At 40.1% G+C, this 25201-nt stretch overlaps 1 protein-coding gene across 1 annotated transcript; it reads left to right on the plus strand.

Annotated features, from left to right (window-relative positions):
- The first annotated feature begins 3775 nt into the window (after nucleotides 1-3775).
- On the plus strand, nucleotides 3776-24167 carry crabp1a (cellular retinoic acid binding protein 1a). Its single transcript, XM_056388151.1, has 4 exons — nucleotides 3776-4151; nucleotides 7630-7808; nucleotides 19183-19296; nucleotides 23809-24167. The coding sequence occupies exons 1-4, from the start codon at nucleotides 4082-4084 to the stop codon at nucleotides 23857-23859; spliced, it is 414 nt and encodes a 137-aa protein (XP_056244126.1). The 5' UTR covers nucleotides 3776-4081; the 3' UTR covers nucleotides 23860-24167.
- Nucleotides 24168-25201: the final 1034 nt, after the last annotated feature.

Here is a 25201-nt window from a genome sequence, read left to right on the forward strand (position 1 = left end):
TGCATTTATCAGCCATTATAACTCCTCCTGTGGACACCAACATTAGATTAAATGAATGAAGATATAGTAAAATACATTTGTAACAATATAGAATGTCCTCTTATACTGTACATTAATAAACACTTGAAATGTCCTTAAAGAATGGTCCATCTACCCTATAGTGTGTTATAAACCATTCATTAAATGTTTGTATACTGCTTATAAATGGTATAAAGGAGAATTTAACATAGAGATGAAAGACTTTGCAGTAACTATGTTTACTTGTGTGAGTTATTAGGAAAAAAGTAGCAATATACAAGCACTGCAAAATATCAATTTATTGTATGTGTTCAAAACTTATATGTAATATGATTTCTGAAATCTGGAACTGTTCTGTTCTATGTTTTTTTTTCTCCCCTTCAGGCACTTGTACATCTCCTTCTGTTGGTCCTGCAGGCAGCAGTAATAATAAGTGCTATTTTCAGCCAAGTGATTCATTCGTTTTTTAAGGGAAATAATAATCGTGGGTAATGAACCCAACATATTTCATTAGCTGCAGCTTGCTGGAGGAACTTCTGTTGTCATTATCGTTAATATGATAAAAAAAATAAAAAATCCATATATCTATCTGCAGATGCTTCATTTTGATTCAAAACATAGTGTATATTGAATGGAGATAAAGATTAAAAAACTTAAAATCAGAATCAAACCTTCGGGCTGGCTAAACCAACCTCTGGTCATATTTAATAGATTTACATTTTTTACTCAGTTGCTTTGGTACATTTCTCCAATCATCCTCAACATTTGTAAAACAGTAAGAAGCATTTCTCAAAACAATTCAGTCACCTACAAAAGCCTGTAACGTGCTCAAAAACCTTAGTTTATCTCTCAAAAGCAAATATTTATGTTAATATAAACATACACACACATATATATATATATATATATATATATATATACAAATATATGCATATATATATATTCCACCACATAGCCTTACTCCTCTTCTTCTTCCCAGCTGTTGACCCTGTTCATTTATTGTCAGAGTTTGAAACACTGTGTGGCGCTCTGTCTGTGTATGTTTGCCAGTTCCTCAACTGGCATGAGCTGCACCTCTGAGGTGAGGAGAACCGGTTGATCATTGGTTGATCTAACGCTTCACATGTTCCCCCTTCCTTAGTGAAATATAATATGTGTATAGAACATATGCTTCAGAGATGATGACAACCATTTTACATGTAATGACTTATGCAATTAACTAATGCCTATATGTTTTGGGGGCTAAGCATATTCAACAGAGAGCCAGTATAATATATTTTGATCAACATGACATAAGCAACGTTGGAAACAGGAGACATTTGTACATGATAATTATTATTATAATAATTCATTTGCATGAATGTGCCAAATCAATTGTTCAAATGAGTGACACACCAGTGACCAGATGATGTGGAAGTTTAACAAATGGTTTTGAGAATTTTGATTCTGATCTGAGAAATGTACCAGACTGAGAAACACTGTCATGCTGCTCAGATGTCGGCTGGACTCCACATCTGCTAAGTGTCTCTGTAGCTCTGCTCTGTCATTTAGGAACAGGTTGGAAAAAAACATGGAAAAATGACTGGAAGAAGTCTTTAAAAGTGTCAGCTCCTTATGTAATTGCCATTTTTCTCCTTTTGGGTTTTTAAATGATCAGTCTAACCTGATTATAGGATTTAGGCCTGGCACACTGTGTCAATGGAAATAAAAATGACTAATCCAAAAAAAGGGGGAAAAAAAAGGGGGAAATCTTTGAGCTGATCTTGAGTTTGTTTCTAAGAGGTTTTGAGTCATTTAAATCCCTCAGATGGAAACTATGTTTGATCAAACAACCCAGTTCAGAATTAACCTCAGTTTAGATGGGTGGATTGAATTATGATTATGATTCAACATACAATCCCAAATTCTATATAATTTGATAAGATTTAATATCTCTGTAGAGGAACACTCAGCTTCAATATGTCACTGTTTACAGTTTAATATGTTTAATATTTTTATATATTTATATTCATAAAACACTTGCTCAAGGTCACCTCAACACTACACTGCTACAACTCAGTGTAAAAGAAATTCCAAAGCTCATTCAAACTAAGCGTAAGTGTAAAAAACCCTAAATGATTCCACTGATTCCACTTTACATAATAATACAGACTGATACATAATTAATACAATTGGATGCATACACAATAAATAAATAATTCCTTGTTGTTGTTAAAGCCTGGGGGGAAATCAGCATCTAGATGATTCATCATCAGCGCATTAAACCGTCTCTTTGATCCATGTTTGTGGTTTGAGGCTAATTTGTTCAAAGTTTTACTGTAATATCTTATTTAGTCAACAGTGCAGAACAAAACAGACATAAGCCAACAGAGAAACTGCAGCAATAACACAACACGCTACGAGTGTAGTCGTTGGACAGCAAGCTCAGAGTGATCACACCTTATGTAATAATACATAATTAATACGACATAATGAAAGACACTTTATTTGCCATTGTAGGCACACAGCACAGTGATGTGTGGCAGCTCTCAGAGGCAGCAGCGTGAGGAGACAAGAGAAAACAAGATCAATAAACAAGATAAATATAAAGAGGCAGCGTCCTCTACCTATATATTATAAATAAAGGCGGGTGACAGTGCAAACAGTGCAGTATAAAAAGGTACAGCACAATGAATTGGATGGTTAAAAACAATACGGAGATATGTGTAAATATAGAAGTAGTGTCCTCTATCTGTAAATAATAAACTTATGCATGGCAGGTAAACTGTAACGGTGCATTAGGTACTTATCATTACATAACACTGCTTTTTTGTTGTCTTCTTGTTTGTGTTATTATATTTATATTTACCGTATATATTTGTTGTATTGTGTATATTTGTTCAACCTGCTTATTTTATTTATTTTAATTGTCCTTTGTACGGCACATCAGCTCAAGCTGTGTTTAAATGTGCTATAGAAATAAAGTTGACTTGACTTGATACAGTGTAGTATGAAGGTTTCACATTACAGATGTGTTGTGTATTATATTTAATCTAATGTTGAAGTGGATTATTTGGTAATATTTGCAGTCTAGAGTCATCAACAGGTGGGAGAGAGGTGGGAGGGTGTGTGTGTGTGTAGGGTTGAGAAGTTTAGGCCCTCACCCCCACACACAAAGTTGTCCACCGTTGGTTTTGGGCTAATTTACTCAAAGTCTTAATTTCTCAATCTTATTTAGTCAACAGTGCAGAATAAAACAGAGAAACAGGACCAGAAAATCGGTAGTAGTAGTAGTTCAAACTCTTGGAGCATGGTTTAACATTTAATATCTAAATCAGGTGAGTTTATTAACTTGACATAAGAAGGGTGTGTGGATATTTCACAAGAGAAGTTTTCAGACCAAACCAAACTTTTTTTTATCTGAATGCTAATTTCAAAAAAAGTGACAGAATTTTTTGATTTTCAAAAACAAAGGATGTGACCCTTCTTCTTCTTTTTTTCCCCCTTTTTTTTTTGAAGTGGGGAAAAAAGGCTTTTTGAACCATATTGCCAAAGGATGTTCATGATAATGAAAGCCAGCCTCCACAGTAAAAAAAAAAAAAAAAAGACAAACCTATGCTCTATAAATACACTTTAAAAGAATTTATTCTGCCGTTTTGATTCCCAGAAAGAGCGGCTACGTCAGTCTCGCTCTACTGTATTAATGGGACAGAGCTTTCAGGGGGAGGGACCTCCACTGACTTAAAGACAGTAGCTATAAAGGAGCTAAAGACAGGACTGCAGCCAGCACATTGAGACACACAGACGAAGACGCGGCAGACAGAGTGTGTGTGTATGTGTGTGTGTGTGTGTGTGAGCCCCCGGCTGTGTGGATAAATAAATAAAAGAAGAAACCCAGAGAAAGGCTTGGGTGTAACTGTGTGAACGAGAGGCTGAGCCCAGAGCAGAGGAGACAGGAGCACAGGGAAGGAGGAGGAGGGTGAGAAAGAGTCAAAGAGAGACAGAGGAGAGAGGAAAGAGAGGGAGAGAGATCAGAGCGTGGAACAGGTTCTTTCTGCAGCCCTCACACTCAGCCTCAGCAGACATGCCTAACTTTGCCGGCACCTGGAAGATGAAGAGGAGTGAGAATTTTGATGAACTTCTCAAAGCCCTGGGTAAGCCCTCTCCTCTCCTCTCCTCTCCTCTCCTCTCCTCTCCTCTTTTCTCCCTCTCCTCTCGCCCTTTCCATAGCCAGCCCTACATCCCTGCATGAGGTTGACTATCCATCATGTCCATATAGAAAAAGGCTTCTCTTGTTCTTTTGGGAATGGCATGCTTGACTTCCAACAACATCTTATTGTTCAGAAAAGCTCCCTGGGAAAAAGGAGGCAGAGATCTACAGGGAGAACCTACTGAAGGGAAATCCCTCGTCTTTACAGGAGATATGAAACACTGGATGCTGAATTCCAGCCTAAACAGACGTGGTATTGTTACATGAAGAGAGGAGGGGGGCACAACATTATTCATGTTAAGCATTTAAGTAGGGCATGCATTAGCAATGCCAGGGGAGGTCTCTGGAACCCAGTGTTGTTCTCTTGTGTCCCATCTTTTTTTTTTTTTCTTTTTCATTCTTTTTCACCCTTCTTGGTCTTAACTGATAATTGTGATGGTTTAGATTTGGACCAGTTTAACTGGGTCATTCAATTGTGTTGCAGCGTTTCGTCACGCCGGGACTGCTGAAACAGAGAGGGCACAGCAAAAAGGCTGGGTGTCTTTAGAATAATGTCGAAATCTTTAGGGAGAAGTCCCACTGAGAGTACAGCGAGCAGCTTCAACAACTCTCCGGGACGTGTCGACACCAAACTGGATTACAAAAACAACTTTTTTAGGCATGAATGGTTCTTATTTTAACACAAGCAGGGCAAATTAAGTTGAAAAGTGAACTGTTTTGTGCCGTGAAACAGTTGACAATTAACTTATTTGTGAGATCTCTGTAGCGCTTAACAGCAAATATAAGATTTCTGAAGGATCTAAGTGCAAATTTGGCTCCGACAGCCTCTGATTTAAAGATGTAACCTCTCTTTAAAAACCCTACCTGCCACAATTGGCTGAGCCATTTCATACTTGAAAGGTTTATAAGTAAAATATTACATTTTTCTATTCCCACATCTTGAGCCACACTGTTGCACTGAGTGACATATTTCCTCTTTATGATGAACCTTGGAGCTGTAGTTTACTTTGATCAATCCCCAATACACAGTCCTGCTGCTATAAATACCAAATGAATGTTAATCCGCTGCTGAAAATAGTCCCCAGAAAATGCATTGTTTGCTCTTGTCTGAGAGACATTTAAAATTACTAAAAACTAAAAACTACAGTACCCCAATGTTTTAGGAATTTTCTAAGGCTTTGGTAGGAACCAATGAACCCTGGTGTCAATGAGGATACTCTAATGGCCATCCAAAAAGACAATTATTTTGAAAACCAGTATAAGTTCATCACCCAAAAGCTCCTCATTTTTTCATTTTTTAATTAATTTTGAGTCAGATTCAACACCTCACCAACAGCCCTCCCATGTTTTGTGTTTAGGACAAGGTTCACCGGGCAACAGCTCTTCTGATTTTAGGGGAAATCAATCGCTAACACTGAGTTTAGCACCTCATCCGTTCATGAACACATTAACCACATCTGCCGGAGCAGATCACTCGTTCGCTCTTACATAAGGACCTGGTCAATTGAGAGCTGCATGGGATGGGCAACTAATGTGGATTCCAGTGCTGCAGAGCCGCCACTTTCCATCAACATCTTCATAATTATCTGTTGACGCTGAGGTTTCCCTACTGTAGGAGGGGATTGTTAACATCCAGGGTGCAGATAGGAACACGCTGAGTGAACAGAGCTGCACCAAGTGATCAGACTCACAGCTCGGTGACCGAGAGCAGGTATATGTGTCCGCATTTGATCAAAGAATGGAAAAATATGAATTGTGAGACAAATTGTAAGAGTCTGAGTTAATGGGGACTCTATCAGGATCTGCAGAAACCTGAGATGTTCGGTTTTTGGTATTAATAAAGTAGCCTTGCTCTACCTTCTCCTAGGTTTCTGTAAGATCATGCACTCAGTACTATTGTCTGTTTGTAGTAATGGTATACAATCATCTAAAAACCAAAGGCTTTTGTCCTTGACACTTATTCTGGACGTGGATGGAGAAAAAAATGCTTAATAATTAAAACATGAATGCAAATATCAACTCTTCAGACATGAGGGCCGAGCGCTTGGCCCGTTCGAGCTAATACATTTTTAATGCTATAAAAACACATGGCGTGATCCTTCAGCTCATGGGTGGGGTCCGGTGTAAGATGTCAAAGCAATATGTTTTTATTCCTGGGTGTTCACCTCTGAGGTTTTGGGATTAGGAAGAGCTTTCAAAACTGATCAGAGCTGATTTTTTTCTTTTCAAAATCCATGAAAACTTCTGAAAAGTTCTAGGCTTTTTATATATTCAGCTATTGGTAGAAGAGGGCAATGAAATATTAGTTCCAGGACCTTTGGCAGGACATAAAGCCAGATGGCCTTGCAGAGTCGAGCAGGGCATGCCAAAGCGTTGGGCTGTGCCATACGCATGATCACCGCTCCTGCAGCCACCAGACAAAAGAAGAGCCAGCACTGATCTGCCCTGACATCCTCAAGAGATCTTTTTTTTTTCTGTCAGACATGGCTGAATAATCCTTAAGAGCCAGAAATTCCACAGATTTCTCCCCGTTTTGAGAAATAGTTGAGGTTTCTGTCAGAGCCACAGACCCATGATGTTTATACCCTGAAACCTCTACATTTCTATTATTCTTGGTTAAAATTTAAGCTCGTGGATGTCCATGCTTAAAAAACACCAATAGAAAGAGACACATAGCCAGGATGTGTCTCTGTATCTAAGGTCCTGTGTCTGATCGAATGTGGCATGAAGGCCTGGAGACGTCTCAGTCTGGGTGGGGTCGGGGGTAAAGCAGGACAGAAAGACAAGGGAACATACTGGAGGTTGTTTTTAGTGCAAATTTTAGAACCGACGAGACGAAAAGAAGTTATAAAAAGACTTGATCTCTCTCCTTTGTACATTTCCTCTCTGTAACTTTCTCTTTCATGTGTCCAGCAGAGATCAACCTTTAGCGTAAATCCTTTCTTCTGCAGCTGTCTCATGACTAAAGTTGATTTTATGGGGAATGAAACAGTCTATGACTCTTGTTGACCTCTGTCTGTGACCAATAAGAAGCAAAACAATGGCCTCTGGCACTCCTGTGATAATGTTGGAGCGTAACGAACACAAAACAGCCACGGCTTATTAGCTAACCGATTAAAACAGCCATGAAACAATTATTTCATAGAGTAAAATATCACAATACACATTACTGTAATTACTACAATAACAATTATGTCTGCTTGGATCATTTTCAACTAGAAACAAGTTTAAAACAATTAGCAAAGTGCCAAGAAAATCAGCATGTTGTAATTATGGAGTCATGGGTAACGATCAACAACCCTAAAACATCCCCAAGGACATAACACATTTATTTTCTTCTACGAGGCAGAGAAACATCCCACTAATTTCCACTAAATTAATCTCGTTAAAATGATGAAACTTCCTGTGTTCTACCTGCGCAGGGGTGAACGCCATGCTGAGGAAGGTGGCTGTGGCGGCGGCCTCCAACCCTCACGTGGAAATCCGTCAGGACGGTGAGCAGTTCTACATCAAAACGTCCACCAGCGTGCGCACCACCGAGATCAACTTCCACATCGGTGAACAGTTTGACGAGGAGACGGTGGACGGACGAAAGTGCAAGGTAGAGCTGCAGAAAAGTGAAAACATGGCACAGTCATAGTCAACAGCTGATATGAATTCTAGTGTAGCATGGAGGAACATGTCTGTGTGTTTGAGCTCTTCCATGCATACTTCACATTTTTTCTTTTTTGAAAGCAGACCATATAAAGTTTTAGCTCATCTTATTTATTGTCCTGTAGCAGCAGTGGTTTCAGTTTTTCTGTACAGTTTTAAAATCTATGAATAGACTATTAAAACTGAGTTCAGCAAATCATCACAGAAAATATCAAAGCTGCATTCATTTTGTTAAAATAATGTACCATTATTACGGCAGCATGATGGAGCCGCGTGTCCAAAGTCATGCAGGTTACAGTGCATTTACAGTGCAAGCAGGCACTAAATTACCTGCAGTTGTATTGATAGATTGGTGTGAAAGACTGGCGACCTGTCCAGCCGGTTGGCTCCTGCACTCCTGCGAGCCCAAGAGGATAAGCGATATGGTTAATGAATGAATGAATGTAAGAGGTGATTCAGTTGCTCTGTAAATAAATTCTGCTCTGCATTACTACATAGCAACAATACAAAAAATCTGTTCAAGCTTATTTTTCTTATTGTCTTAATTTAAAAGTGGCAGTGGTATGATAGTGAGCAGTAAAAGTCTCCAGCTAGAATCAAACCGGAAATATTCTGGTTTTATGGAATATGTCTTAACCACTGTGCCACCATGTTGCCCCACAATATGCAACTTTGAATCTTATGTTGAGCAGATTGAATGGAAACCAACGGCTGCTCAGAATCATACAAATATGTGAAGCACGACAGCTTTGCTTGCTAAATTGCTACTTGTGACTTTAAGTATATGTTAAGTACTTGTTAGGGTGTTACTTATTAAAGTGACAAAAAACTGAATCCACTGATTCCAATGCAAGATTTTAGGGTTAAGGCTCATTTATGCTCAACAACATACTGTACATATACGGATGGAGCTATCTGTTCGTACTCTGCGTTCATTTCGTCCGTGTTTGTGCGTGTTTTCCAAAAGCTCACTGATACAGAAAGAGCCGGGAATCATGGGTGGCAGTGTAGTTAGGGCGACACTTGACCACAGATTACGACAGAGAAATTTTAAAAATGCGGAACTGTTTTAGGAGAGGTTCTGCAACGTGTTTGTTAATGTGTCTGTTGTAGTCAGAAACGTTCAACTCTGAGCTGCCCTCTAGTGGATGTATTAACATCCATGCAAACGTAACTGAAGCGCTGAAGTACGTGGACAGTCGATTACAGAGTTTGAAATGGAGGAATCTGTCCGGATGTAAAGAGAGCGTAGATTCTACATTTGCAACTGATTTGCAACAGCAAAGTCGCAAAAATGTTGAGACTGAAGATATTAGTAAAATGTTCACAGACAACTGACACTGACAACTTCATGTGTTTTCTGCCATAATATCAAATCCACCTGTTGTGACTACTGCATTATTAAACTGTCTCATAGTTATGTTGAGGTGCTCACAGCACTTTAAAAAGGTCAGGGAAAGATAGTGGTCTGATTTATTAGCACACAATCAACATCAGCAATGATTAACTATTTCAATATCAGAACAACTTAATAATATAGGCTATAAAAGTCATTTCAAGGAGAAGGTGGATATATGGATATTACACTTATTCTTGAAATGTTTTTCACGTGGAAACATCATGAAATATTCCACAATGTATTCGTATTCTTTGACATGTTTTGAATAGAGACACACATTTGTCTCACCTCAGCATGTGGTTGATGAGGGTGATTAACACAGATTTAATCCTAACACCTGCAGATATCTAATTTCATGTATCCTCTAAACTTTTCACATCATTTATATTCTCTCGACATCCTTTGTGTGTTTGTGAGTGTGTTCACGGTCTTCAGAGCTCTCTCCGTGCTTTTGTTGTCGAGGCTTCAGTGAAAAATGAACACAGTCTCATCCATTGGCATCAGGCTCACGCCCGTGCAGCTGGATTAAGGGCATCTTGAGTTGGGATGATGAGAGTTTCTCTCTGAACCTGTCGGGGCCCTGGGGGGGGATTTCTCACATCTCCATACAAAGTCAGAGCTGCTACACAGGTTTGGAGAGTAGCCAGAGGCATACATTATATTCTTCTCATTTTTTATTTTTGGGGAAACGTTAAGGTCTTATAAATTCATTCAACTCATTTCAAATTCTGCTCTGCTCTCTCTGCTGAATCTGAATACATGTAAAAACAAGAACCAGTGAATATATTATATTAAATTAGGGCATTATCCTAAAAAATTATGTGTGGACTTTTACTTTAAAACAGGAAAATGTGTACAAACACTGAAACTGAAAAAAAACCCATCTGCTTTCTGTTGCATGTGATGAGAGTGAACTGGTTTCTTGGAGACGTCTCCTAATTTGATCTCACTGCGACATCAACTGTGTAATTAATATGTAGGTTGTTCAGTCAGATAAAGAGAATGAAGCAGCTCGATTATTGATATTAATGATGTGAAGATATATTCTGATAATTTTCCCACAGCTGAGCTCCACCTGTTTTTATGTCAAAGCTTAAGAAACTCTCTTTGATTTATTCATTTTAGTCTTCTCTTCTACAATTTTGTTCCTTACTTCATAAAATTAATTTCTTATATTGATGTTGCATATACAGTATATTGTAACATTTTGTAAGTAAAGGTCTTGAGGGAAGAAGTAACATAAATCAATCATTGTTTTTCCCTCAAGACTCTCGGTTTTAAAGCTTTTCCACGTCATGTCTGTGCCGTTGACTCAGTTTATTGGAATAAGCTCTTAATTACCTCAACTATTTAATGCGCGGACACAATGCTGGGACACAACACCTAATGCTTAGACAAGATGTCATGGCAAAAACGCACTGCCGCTGACTCACTTCAGGTAATGAGACTCTTGCATTAACGGTCCAGAGGCTGACATCTGTTTATCGCCCTCTGCTAAGCAACCAGTGTCTGAGCTGGAGAGAAAGAGGCTCTTGTTTGGTGTCAGTGAGGACACAGCGGGTAAACAAGGTTAGGATATAATCCAGATGAGGGGGGAAGAAAACATACAAGGGGCAAAAAAAAAAGTAGTGCTTATTAACCAACACATTGTATTATTCTCTACTACCTTCTTGAGAAGGTACATATTATATATAATATACATATTCTCAGAAGGCAGACATTAAATTTAAGTCTGCTTAAGGAGGCTTTAACGTGTGAGATTTGATTTCATATCGTATGCCAAGAAGAGAAAATCATGATGCAGAGACCAGATTTTGGTCTCGGTGCAAAAAAAAAAAAAAAATCCCTGGAGAGAATGAAGTTTGAAATGAGTGAGCGCTCTGCTGCAGCACATCCCTCTGTATGTACACACTTTCCATACAGAACATGCGGCAGCAGCTGTTGCAGTGTGGCAGAGGAGCGTTGCATAACAGATCCGCAGGACTGGGAGCTGTTGACAGCCACGATGTAACTTGTCAAGTTTCTCTGACCACTGGATACATTTTAGGATTGTTCGTATTTTTTGAAAACACCACTTCTTTTTTTAAAAGAAAATACATCTTGGATCAAAGCTGTTCATAAGATCCTCCTCACTTTTTCAAATTAGCATTAATGTTGATTTGTACAATTGCAGGCTTTTATTAAAAAGTCTTATTTCCTTTGAAACTGAAGGTTTCTGATAAACCGGGTTCCACATTTTCATTCTGTCTATATTTTTCAATGAATAAACCCTGTCATTAACAAACTACAACATCCATTTAACATTATAAGACTGAAGCATTTTTTTTTTTTGTAAATCCTTATTTTACAGCACAGTGTGTCTGATCTTTACAGGCCCGCAGGTCTGTAACTGTGTTGACCTTTAAAACTGCAGGTATATTCACATAAATGATCAAGTCATAGATGAAAAAGTAGCATTTTGTGTTTGCAAACTGATCATAATTTAAAAAAAAAGTATTGATAATTTACATTTACATTACTTACAGCACAAAGTTACAGGTTGTGATAACTAAAGTGATTGACCAGTTTCACCAGATATTTGTTTATTTTCCTAAATTGCCAGTTAAGGCATATTTTCTATTCTAATTTACATAGCAACAAGCATAATGGTGCAGAGAGACAACCATCCACCATGCTCTGCTGGAGCATCCTTTTTTCCTCAGCTGCAGGACTGCAGCTCTGTGAAAACAATAGACATTATGTTTTTCCACAGTGTTTTTTCTTCCAAAGGGGCTGCAGAGTTTCTGGTTCTATCTCATGTATCACTGAAACGGTGCCGTCCTGAAACATTCCTGGGCAGCACAGAGAAGTGATATTCATGCTTGTGGGAGAGAAATATTATGGAAAGGGAAAATGTGCATTTGAGTGCACGCACTGCATTAAGGCAACAAAATTCTGCCAACCGCTTTTTTGGAGATATGTGTTTTCTGAAAACCACAATGCCCATCTGGGTATGTGCAGTACAGTTTTCATCTGTGTCTGATCTGTGTATTTTGTCTATATCATCTTTTAACATGCAAAATGTTCTATATTCACCAGCTAGAAAAGCTTATAAAAGCTTATAAATGCTGTTTAGTCTGCAGCTAAAATCTGAGATATTGATTTTTGTCTCTACCTGCTGTTTTATGGTTTGAACTCCATGTTGCAGTCGGGAGGAGCAGACATGACCTATTTCAGATCCTAGGAGACAGTGTGGCTCCTTCTGTCTGTGCCCTGGGGCATGCTGGGTACTGGGCAGGGCTGGATGGCTCTCAGTGTCGCCACATGAAGCCTCTCTGCTACGAGGCCGACAAGTCAAGATGTCATCACAAATTTGCCATGTCCGTTTCTCTGGGTTTGAGCTTCAGCATCACAGTATTCACCTGCAAAACAGGGTTTTGTTTACAACACAATGTGATCAGAGAGTGTGTCTTTCATTGCTTTGACCTTATACTCCAACACATTGAATTTGAAACAGGAAAAAGTGGCTTTGAGGTTAAAGTGTCTCTTGATTTGAGTTTCAGTCTGCTGTAGGACTACACCCCTTTCTCATTTTGGATTCTGCTGTGTCTCACTGCTGAGGACCAGATGAATACAACACAACTGGCAGACAGCAGAACAAGCTGCAAACCCTACATTTACATATTGTAACTGTATAAAGTTTTTTTTTTTTTTTTTACATACAAATTACAAATGACAAATTATCATTCATTTGGAGTCATGTTTCTGGCCACCTGATGAATGTAAGTCCAATATTCACTTTGTTTAGATCTGTTTTGGTCTCCAAGGTTGATGAGAGCTGTGAGCCTTTAAATCCAACAGTAAAGTTGCCGGCTGGAAAAACCAAAACAATGAGCTGAACGACACTAAAATCCAACCAGTCCTCCGACCTGAACAACCACACAGGTCGCTTTTTTTCAACCCTCTGATACGACCCATCGGAGAGTCTCTTGAAATAGTGTCCCAATGGTGTCATGCATACCGCACCCCCATTGTCATGGTTACAGTAATAAACATGAAAACTGTCCCGAGAGCGGCGTACCTACCTCTGTCACCATGGTTATTATAATTATGGTCATGGCTTGGTTAGGTTTAGGAAAAGATCGTGATTTCGGTTAACACCTCAACATTAGATGATTTTTGCTGTCATGGTTACAAAAATAACAACATGGTTAACATGGATAATAGAAACAACATTAACTGCTACTTTCACAGGGGAATCAAACACCGCTCTCTGGGTCATGTTCCTGTGTTTCGTTGACCCATCCATCCACCCAAACCTCTTCCTGACGTGGACTTAGTCGTTCTTTATACTACGTCATCACACTTTTCCCCGCTAGATTTCACCTAACAACAAAACGTAACTATGGGTCATAATAGTCATAGAGCTCAGGGGGAACTGCAGAGTCTGGTGATAGTCGTCTGTGTTTTGTCTCAACAAGCTGCCATTGTTAAAGTACTCATAGTCACTTGACGAATTGTTTACATACAAAACGCTGTCCAATTCTTTTCCCTCAAACACCCTCATATAAAAGGTGAGAACTAGAACTTTAATGTCAGTCATTGTTTCTTTTCATATCCAATGTGCTGGGGTATAAAACCAACACAATTAGAAATATATCATTTTCTTTTTATATATTTTGTAGAAGAGGATATTGAGGCTTTGTCTCTCAGCAACAAGCACATTGTGCTCTTGTGTGGTAATCATGCAAGACTGGAGCTAAACCTACAGGAGGCAGCGCCCACTGACACTGGCACATGTGCCACGGGGAGGAGGCGAGGGTGCGGGGTGTTGGCGGATTCTCAGGTGGAGCGTCTGGCAGGAGAGGGCTAAGTGGGTTTTGGCTGAGGCCGGCTGCCCCCATGGTTAAAGGGATTACACGCTGATCTGTGCCTGGCGAAGAGCAGAGGGCTGATTAACGCCGCCACAAGGTTAAAAAGCTCCTGTTAATCTGTGTGAGTGCGGTGAGATTAGACAGCCTCCTCTCACTTCCAGGAGGAGAAAGTGATAAGGTGTTTCCTGTTAGTCACAGAGATGACAGAGAGGCAGACACCAGACAGGCTTTGGTGCAGAGTGGGAGTCATAATGAAGCGATTATGTACCTGCTCTGATGGATAGAGCTGTTTATTAAGGTGGAAAAGCCTCCAAGACAAACATTAGCACAAGACTCTGTGCTATCTCGTGCAGCTGAGGTTGAATTATGCAGAAAAAATAACTTTATAAAAATAAAATTGAGGTGATGCTGCAATATTTCACCTGAATGCATACGCCTCATTTGCTTGGATGCAACAAAGCGAGTCACTTCTGGGCAGAAAGACTTATGGAGTCTTTTAACCCAGCTGGTTGCCATAGAGACACACTTGTAGTATCAGTCACCTGCCACAGGGCGACATGCAGAGGCACAGGGAAGCAGACAGGCAGAGTGAATAAGAAACAGAAACAAAAGACTAACCTGTGACATAAAACACAAATGTAATGTCCAGCGAAGAGTCTAACTGTACTGACAGACACAAGGACAAATATATACAGGTGATCCTTTAATGAAAAGATGAAGGTTATTCTTCCCTGTGAAGCTCGGCAGATTTGCAGAGATTTGGGGAGAACTGTGACGACGTATTTCTATTTTTTGACAGAGATTTACGGCCCCATTTGTGTCATGTCACTCAAGGCTAAAAAACCAGTGTCATTCTGTCCGCTCCTTGGACTGATTTATAAGTACCTTTCAAAATAATTTAACAGGTGCAACACATATCGTGTTTCATCACCCACAGTTTCAGTTGTGCAGGAAACTACAGTTTTAAAATTTTCAGCCCTGGCTGATTTCGAGTTCTGTTTGAAATGAATGTGACGTGACATATACTGACCACTGAGGGCAGCAAACTCGAGGCTACTCTGACACAAATGCAAGATAAAACTTCTGTAATTGTTTAAAGCATCTCTGATATTTTCAAATACATAAAAAAAAACGATTGCAATTAATTAAAATAAATAATTAAACATGTGGAATTTGTCTACAGGCAAGAATACAATTCAGTATATATGAAGACTTTCAGTAATAAATGATGGATATAGTACAATAGAAGTTCCTTCAAGTAAATTCCTCTCAACAAAATCAACAACTCAGAATGATTACCCTATAATAATAATAATAATAATAATGATAATAACTGTCTGTGATTTTGTCTCTATTTCCCCCTTCAGTGTGTGTATAATGACTTTGCTTTTTCCAGGAAACATCCTGTAGTAGCTCTACAGGAAATAATAGAGGTGTAAAATACAGCATTACTGAAAATATATAAAGAAAATACATTAATACATTAATTGACTACGCTAAAAGCAGTGTGTCTCATGTTTTTGGGCTTGTTATCATTAAAATAAAATAAAAAATGTGTAGGACTTGAACGTTTCTGACTTTAGCATCTCCAAATGGCAGCATCAGAAATTAAACTATGACAGACACAGGACCACAAACAGAATCATGTGCCATCTAAATAATTTGAACAAATTACCACAAGAAATATTTAGGGGCTTTAAGCTTCAGTTTGACAGTCAGAAAATCAAAGTATGGACAAAAAAGAGCAGTCTGGCTAAAGCCGACATGAAACAAATGTGAAACAACCATTAACCATGTGATGAGAGGAAACATTTCACATCTCACACAATCCTTATCTTTAATGGAGAAATTAGAAAATGACTGGAATGATCAACTAAGACCATAGTTTCTTATGAAAACCTGTCATTCAAGAAGTTTTGTACTGTCAGATTTTTTTGTCGCAGTTCATGTTAAGTGGTTATTAGAGAGTGTGCAGCCTAAGGCATTTCTTCACTGTCTTCACCACACCAAAACCTGATCTGATAAAGAGCTACTGTGCTTCAGATTTTGTGCCTTTAGGGTAAGGCGTAAGCTTCTGAGAGAGGGATACAAGAAATAAATTATGTGATCAAACTGTGGGAAGAGATGAGCGCAAAGGTGGAAATGATTGTGTTATTTTAGGCTGTGAAAGAAACGTTGCAAATCCAACATAAAAACTTTAAACAAAGCAGGAAATGAAATGTTCTCCCACTTTTCGGCACACTATTTGTTTCTGACAAGCAATGAAAATGATTAAGTCTGTGAAAGACCAAACCAAAGCCAAAGACAGCAGATGCTCTGATAAGTAAAACACTACAGAAAAAAACAGGACACGGTAAAGCCTTGGAGTCACAGGGTAAATTTGTCTTGGTCTCAAATGTGTGTGCACAAACTCTTGTGTGTTATTTGGGAGAAAGACTATGTGTGAGAATTTGTCTGTGAGTTAATGTGCATTAGAGAGAATGAGAGAAAATCCATCCAAGTCAGAGGCTGACCGATGCTAACGCTGAAATGGAGCCGTAGCTAATTGACCCTCTGGGTTCTGGCTTTATAAAAAAAAATCCGAAGGAGAGTTGTAGAAAGCTGCAGAAAAGCCCTGCTGTTCTTCTTGGCAAAGTCTGCGGACGGCAGCCTGCAGGGATCCACGATGGCTTTCCTTACCTTTGATATGGTGATTAACATTTGCCAAACTAAGGCTGCTGCTTCATCCAAAAACTGGGTAGTGGCGCTTTTTAAAATACAAAATTATGCAAATGATCAAACTAATTGTCTATGAAATGCGCAACCGTGCAAGAAAATACTGGGAAAACATTATGGGTTTTATAGTGGGTCTGTCCAGAGTTTTATTTTGATGGATGTAAATGTCGTGCTTGAGTCGGATGAAACAATGGCAGCTTTGATCAGCCCCCAGGCTTTGGAGCAGGGGTCATGAGCTTGAGGTGATGTGTTGAAAAGGAAAATGCATTTGGCTTTATTGACAGGAAAAACACTTTTCAGCTGTGTGGGGGAGTCAGAGCAGCAACATGAAGCCAACACTGAAGAGAAAATGTAAGGAGCAAGCTAATAATTGGATTAAAGACTCAATAAGAAAACCTGTAGCTCTAAAACAGCCATTAAAACAATAGTCTGACATTATGGAAAATGCACTTTCTTGAGTTAATTATGACAAAACTCTGTTAGCTACATGAAGCTACAGCCTACAGTTAGCTTAAGTTAATTAGCGAGCTTTACCTTTAACAGATAGACATGAGAGTGGTATCAATCTTCTCATCTTACTCTTAGCAACAAAGTGAATAAGCGTATTACCCAAACTGCACTGTAGCAGAGCAGCCTGTGTGACAGTGGACAGTTGAGGTAATGAAACATGAGGGCAGTTAATGGACCCCAAGCTGACCAAAATGACAAATCCTCTCCACTAGCAAGAATTAGCGCCACAGGGTCACCTTGGTCCTGATCTTTTATGAACCCTTAACTCTGATAGGCAATTTGAGTCACTTACTTCAGGAGAAATTAGTGCTGAAGTCAGAGTCTGACTAATCCTGTTGAAGTCATTTGAACTATTATTGAAGCGAATTAGCAGACGGGGACCCTGACCGACCAAACTGCCAAGAGGATTTTATGTGGGGTTTTTTTCAGTCAGGCCACTGATTTATAATATCATATTTCTTTGTTCATTGATGTCTGGCCATTACTGAATTAGAATGAATTATGTTAAGTAGGCTGCACAATATATGGCCTAGGGTGTGTGGACACCTGAACATTACACTACTTTTTTTATTATACAGTGGGGTCCAAAAGTCTCAGACCGCTTTCACATTCAAATGAATATTATATTTTATTACAATATTTTTTTAATTGTTGACCAGTAAACCCATGAGCGTTAATGTGCTGCTGTAACAGCCTTCACTCCTCTGGAGAGACTTTCCACCACATTTTAAAAACCTGGCTGCAGGGATTTGTCTCCCATTCATCCACAACGGCATCAGTGAGGGCAGCCACTGATGCTGGGTGATCAGCTCCGACACAGACTCTTCCAGTTCACCCCAAAGGTGTCACCCCAAAGGTGTTGGGTGGGGTTGAGTCAGGGCTCCGTGTGGACCAGTCGAGTTCAACAGCAAACTGTGAAAAATGTTTTTTTTCATTAAGATTTATAATACTACTGATAATATAATAACTAAATAACTAAAAAAATCCAAACCATGAAACCAAGTGAGAATAACAATACATAAAAGTGTGTGAACAGTTAACACGGGTTTATCTTTTACTGAGATATAAACATGAACTCTTAACACACTTGACTGGATGAACATACTTTTTGATGAGCTGTAAGTGTTTGAGACCAAAAAGTGTCAAATTTCCAAATTTCATTGTAACTATCCACTAAATTCAGTTTGTTTGTTTTTTAATTTCTGGTTAGATATCAGCCACACAGTTGCAAAATCAGGTTAAAGAGGTTACTAGAGCCATGTCAACAGAACATTGTAAACTTTGTGATGATGTATAGATGCAATTTGTGAAAAACAAATGCTGCACAAGTGCTGAAAAAAAATAAAAAAATAAAAAGAGATAAATATATCAAGAAGCCTTTCCTTAGATACAAGACACGAAACAGCTGTAGTGGTGAAAATGAAAAATTCCTCCTAAAACAGTGTCTCTTAAAGGTAACCTGTGTAAGTTCTTTAGTAACCAAATAAAAGTTATGTTTACATCGAGCATTTCTCATCAAAACACATTGTGTCAAGTGTTGTAATCCACCATAGTCTTCTTCTTGTCTGCCTTTGTTGGTCCTTACTGCCATCAGCTGATAAGTGGAGAAGTGTGAAACCACGTGTGTTGCACGAGACAAACACAATGGGGACCCTCTTATAATAAAAACAGTAGGGACTTCAGCTGTGACATCACTGCTGGGTGTGGGTACAGGTGCAACAGAGCACACCTCTGACCTTACCCAAACACACAGAGCCCTGTAAAGATCCGCCTTGACAATGTGTTTTACCATCACTCACACTCGCATGTTGACCTCCCCACCTTGTTGTGCTTCCCCCCTGCAGAGCCTCGCCACCTGGGAGTCAGAGAACAAGATCCACTGCCAGCAGACTCTGGTGGACGGCCAAGGCCCCAAAACATTCTGGACCCGAGAGCTGAACGGAGATGAGCTCACACTGGTGAGTGCACACACACTAATGACTCATTATCTTACTGGAAGCCCCTTAATAGATTGCTGCATAGAAAAGAAAAGAAAACGCTTTACAAGCTCAGGAGATTAATGACTCTCAAATATTTCTGGCTGAGGTCTTTGTTCAAATAAAAGAAAAAAGATTCAAATATTCAACCCAAAACATTATTCTAATCACAGAGAAGGTTTGATCTGATGGGGAACTAATCAGTATGGTTCGTCTGTTGTGTGGCTCATGGAGGCCTCAGGTGCATCAAAATGGGATTTTCAATCAGCTACTGTGCTCTGTTTGAGAAATGGTTAATGAAATGAGGCAGGGAGTGAATGAAGTCACCCTGGAGATTCATCCGTAAAGGAAATGAGAGAGGCTGTTTCCCAAGGAGCCGAGCTTTCATCCACCCCGCAGAGAGATGTGAAAGGAGAACAAGAGGAGCTGCTACGCTGACATCGCAGTAATACCCCCTGTATTTAGCCAGATTAATATGGGCAGAAGTCAATGGGTCTAAAGCCCCTCGAACGATGTGCAGGGGAGCGGTCCAAGACCAACGGACCAGACGAAAGGTTCTCAGCTCAACCGTTCAACGCTCCCACGCTCTGCTTTGTTGTTCCTTGAGTACTTGTAAGATGAATGTCCAACCGGCAAAAGCTTGAAACAACAATGTAGAAGTTTTAGATGCTGGAAAAATTCATCGCCGGATGTTTGCAGAGCTTTGTATCTTAAGCCAGAAGCGAGCACTGGGAAGAGGAGCAGAGGCAGCTTTAATCATATCGTCAATGCTCAGAAGGAGGCAGAACATATGAAATCTTTCCCAGCGTTTGGGTGAAATAAGGAGGGTGTGTGTTACAGCGCCTGACTCTCTGGTGACACTTTGGCCCGGCCGCCCTGGAGGAGCTGAGGCATTCACGCACTAATGGAGATTGATCCGGCCGAGCTGTGACAGCAGCCGAGCCTCTGTGTGTTTCTCTGCTCTTCCCACCTCAGCCCTCCCTGCTGTCACGCCATCACCCGACCCTCGGACAGACCACGGTCAAACTGCGGCTGGTAGAGACCCAACTCTGGATTTCTTTAATCCGCAAAAAGCTGCACAGTCTCACTCATCCATTGTACGGTAGAGATTACAGGCACTGGAGGTATATGGTATGAAATTGGGTATGTGGTACATGCAACTTGTATTTGTTGCCATGACAACAATAACAAGTGAATGTGCTCATCATCCACCTGAGACAGCTGCCCTAGTTTTGGCGCCACAGCAGCTTTGACAGTGTCAGTGAAGGACAGTGAGAACTCCCAGGCACCGTGAGTGAAATATCTTTAAACCAAGTGGGAGAGATGTGGATTGGGAGATGGCTGTGACAGACTCTTTTCATTTTTTGCTGTTTTAACACAAAATTTAAATGTGCGTTTAAACATTCATTGGCTGAAATCCCTTTCTCCTTTCCATATTGGCTGTGAAGCAATCCAGTCCTAATGTGACTACATTGTAAGAGATGGGAGACCAAATCTGCAATCCTCACTCTGTGTATGAATGTCTTGAAGTTCAGTCGACGCTGACGTAAGGATTGAGCAGTCTGAGGCATCTAATGGTCACAGTTTTCTCAGTGAGAAATCCCCTGTCTGTGTCACTGTTCCTTCACTGCAGCGCAGTGAAACACTGTCTGTGAAAACACAGAACAGATGTGACCATCCAGAATTAGAAAACAGAAATAATAGAAGCAGCTCTTTAAAAAGGAACACGATGTTGTAATACTCGAGGACTCGAGGTCAACTTCAGCCCTGATTTCCAGGATCGTGACTGACTTGGACTTGAGCACTGATGACTCAGACTTGGACTCAGACTCGAGCTTTGACTGTATTTGGACTCGGATGTTGAAGATGAGGACTCAGACTTTTTAGTAGTGTGTTTCTTTGGTTACCCGTGTAACAAACTAAATAAACTCCCTTTGACATGGTGACAGCTCTTTCACTGTGTCAGAGTGGAGCACTGGAGTTGGTCCTGAAACTCCACTCAGACTCAGCTGTAATGACATTCCTTAAATGACACAGACTTGACAACTGGGGACTATAGACTTGAATTGAGAAATAAATACGGTATTTCTAAAATCTGGGCTCAAAATATCAACTACTTGCAGTAGTTTTTATTTCAAAATTGATGCCTGCTGAAGTTTTTACTTTTAGGCAGTCCTAAAGAAGACACAATGCCTCTGTGGCTCACCTGGTAGAGCGCGTCCCGTTAAGGCTTAGTCCTAACCGCAGCAGCCATGGGTGCGAGGCCGACCCGTAGCCCTTTGCTACATGTCATCCCCTCTCTCTCTCTCCCCAACTTTCCTGTGTCTCTCTCAGTGCGGCTATAATAAAGGCATAAAAAGCCACAAAAAATAGCTTAAAAAAAGAAGACACACACCCTTATATAATATGTACCTGAACATATGTATGTGACTAAAACAAGATAAATCTACTGTTCCAATCAGTTTCACCCCGTCTTGCCAAATGTGCACATGTTTATCAAAAGGAACAAATTTGAAAATTATTTTCAGAATCAATTTTCAGCTATATTTGGACCATTCCAATATCAGTAGAAAAAAAATATTTGGAGAATAAAACATGTCACAGTGGAGAGGAGCTGTGCAACTTATTTTTCACTTTGATCTATTTGTTCTGACGCCCAAAATAGTCTGCACCTTGCTGTGAGTGCTCTCTCAGAATTACAGCATGACTGTGACTGTTTAACAGAAAATGTAATTTACAGTATTTAGCCTTTTTGTTCCCACAGCAGCAGAGCTGTCTCCTAAACTGTAACACAGGTGAAATTATTTGTCAATATGTGACTGTGAACTATTACTATACTTTACTATAACTACTGTGCCATATGTTCAAATTAAATCATACTTAACATCAGTTGGGAAACAGCAAAAAAAAAAAACACCTGCTCATAAACTTGCACAGTTATTAAAATACAGAACTTAATGCTGATTAAATACTATATCATTAAAGTCCTGGAAAATTTAAAGCTTCTCTGGAGAAAAAAGACATGAGTCATCTTTGCACCCAGACGACCTCTTTCTTCTGGGACAAGCAACTGGAAAAACCAAAACAACCACCGTCTCAACTCGAATCATATCTACATCAGTCTCCAAAAAAAGCCCCCAGACACAGACACAGACACAACCCCACAATTTCAGAGCTCCAGCTCGAGACTCAGAGGAGGAGCGCCGATCATAAAGCAATGGTCTGATTGTCTGTGGCAGTTCACACTGTAAGTGGGGTACATTTCCATACGATTTGCATGATCCGTTTAATTGGCTTAGTCTGAAAACACTATAAGGGCAGAGTCGTGTGGATTTTCTTCAGCTACATCAGCCTGAAATAAAATCAGAAAACGATGGCACATCAGAAGATTGGACTTCAAGCCTGTGCATTCAAATGCTGCATAAATCACTTATTAAGCAGTTTCTTTTGGTTTCATCATCAACAGTTGGCAGCGTGTCTAGACTCGCTGACTGATTTGCCTGTGATGCTGTGACACATATATCACTGCTTTATACATTTGGAAATTTAGTTGGACAGTTTTCTTCACTGTGAACTCAAATCCAAATTTTAAATGAAGTAAGCCCACCAACTTTCCCTCACTCATAATGCAAACAATATGGTAACAGTATCATAACCAACCATTGTGAAACAAGTCGGACTCAGGAGAGACTCATAAGGGTTTCAGTATGCTTGAAACGAACTGGTTCGTACGACGTGATGTCCAGCCACATTTAAAGACTAAAGTGTTTATACCTGATGCAAATGGCCACACACACTGACTCCCTCTACAAAAATTCTTTGCCGTGTGTCTCTGTAGTCCTTGCCCTTTCAGTTCCTAGTCAGTAGAAATGGGGATACGGCTGTATGATGGTCTCTAATCGAAGGCATTCATTGTTTGCACACACAAAAAGCTATAGTTGGAAAAAAAAAGAAAAGTTCAAATCAAAAATGCCACAACTCCAGAGTGGGCATGGTGGTTGGATTATTGGTTTTGCAGAGTTGCAGAGTCTGAATGTATGTTGTTTCAGTCACTGGTGAGACATGAAATAAAGTCCACGTCCAGGCTTTTCAGATGATCAAACGCTGCACAGCGGTTTATAATACTCTGACACAGGATTTTATATCACAGCGACAGTTACTTTATATTCTGCTAAGGCGACTGTGAAGTAAACAGTAGAAATAATACATCCACATTAAAAAGTAATCCACCAGGAACGTGAGCTTGCATGGATTTGATTGGTAAATGCAACTCCTTGGACGACACTGTGCTCCTGCTTCATCAATGGACTGGCTCTGTTGAAATGAATGAGAAAGCTGTGTTGTTTCACATTGAGGTAAAACTGGCCTGAATGCAGCTTTTAGACCATCTGACAAGTTCTTCAGTTGAAGCATGCCGAGGTGTTTGTTGCAGCTGAAGAAGAAACAGCTTTAAAATGTGAAGTCTAATCGAGCCACATGTCTGTTTGTTGTCAGATTTTTGGGGCAGATGACGTAGTGTGCACACGGATTTACGTCCGGGAATGAAGCTCTGCGACCTTCATCAAGACAAGGAAGAAACCCAGTTGGACCACAACTCGTTTAAAGCCAACAACACTCTATCATGCTAACATGCTAACACATTTGCAAAGTATCCTGTGTAATCTGTAAGCATCAACCTTCATAGTCTCTGTAATCTGGTTATTTGTAGTGAGTATTGTGTCTGCAGTACATTAGCTGGATATCTCAGTGTCAATACCTGCAACCCTGGTATCAGCTGTTTAGGTAGGATTTAGTCATCAGTTGCATCGATAAGTATTCATGACAGGAAACAATAAAAAATGGAACAAACGGTATCAGAGTCTCTTTCCTTTGCGTTTATATTAAAGATATACTGTTGATTTTCCTTGTAAACAAACATGAACTATGTCCCAGTCCAGGGGCCATATCTTTAGGAGGCTGCATTTGAAGAGCGATTGCATCACAGTGACGTGGCTAATAAAGGTTCCAACGGGTGGCCCATCCTATCCCAAGATTCATTGCGTGCAAGTAACAAAAAAAATATGGCAGCAAATAAACGCAGACAGAGAGCCCAGGGATTACACTTTTACATGTAAGTATTGGGGTTCAGCTCAGTTCAACACCTAACGGTATAACTATTAAAACCAAGGGCAACTTAAGGGCAAAAAAGTTGACTGTTGTCAGGGTTGCTCGGCGACAGGAGCCACGCTTTGTGATGCAACGGTAAGAGTGGGCACAGCTGGTGACCAAAATTCTCCATAGGTCAAACCGTCTCATTTTGGTTCAGCCTTTATGGTCTGTGGCGGCTTTAAAACGCACCTACGGAGTACACTGTATTATCCCGCTGTCTGATTCACTCAACTGACCTGCGGCTGCGGCGTAATACAGTGCACTCCTTAGGTGCACTTGTGCGTAGGAATACGGTAGCTCAGCGGTTGAAAAAATGTTGTGACAAAGGAAAGTGCTGTTTTCACTGGAAGATAAACTGCTGGTGATATTCTAGATGAAACATCGCTCTGCTAGTCTGCCGGCGCTACCGGGCTGAACAGAATCTACTGTGGGTAATGTAACCAATATTAATAAGTACCTCACACAACCCCACGTCAAATAACCTGAATGATCCCTTTAAGTTTACATCCAGAGATCCAGTACCTCGCTACATCAAAGCTGGGCGTGGTCACAAGTACAACAGTTCACACCTAACCACACTAAGCTGTGATGTTTCCTCTTATGTGGAGAGTACCTGTGTGACACAGCCGGGTGGGTGGTGGTGGGTGAGGTGGAAGGTCAACGTCTGCTTGGGAGCAAAACGGTCTTGTGCCGGCCCGGCTACACAGGCTCAGGTCTCCACAGGTTTCTGGCTTTGGGA

This window comes from Seriola aureovittata, chromosome 10, assembly GCF_021018895.1.
Source record: "Seriola aureovittata isolate HTS-2021-v1 ecotype China chromosome 10, ASM2101889v1, whole genome shotgun sequence".
Taxonomy (NCBI): Eukaryota; Metazoa; Chordata; class Actinopteri; order Carangiformes; family Carangidae; genus Seriola; species Seriola aureovittata.

Bases quoted from the DNA above. Each gene is read 5' to 3' on its own strand.
- crabp1a (XM_056388151.1), top strand. From the start codon at position 4,082: ATGCCTAACTTTGCCGGCACCTGGAAGATGAAGAGGAGTGAGAATTTT. The intron at 4,152-7,629 runs GTAAGCCCTCTC...CTACCTGCGCAG, and splicing joins TGAACTTCTCAAAGCCCTGG to GGGTGAACGCCATGCTGAGG. The intron at 19,297-23,808 runs GTGAGTGCACAC...GTTTGTTGTCAG, and splicing joins ACGGAGATGAGCTCACACTG to ATTTTTGGGGCAGATGACGT.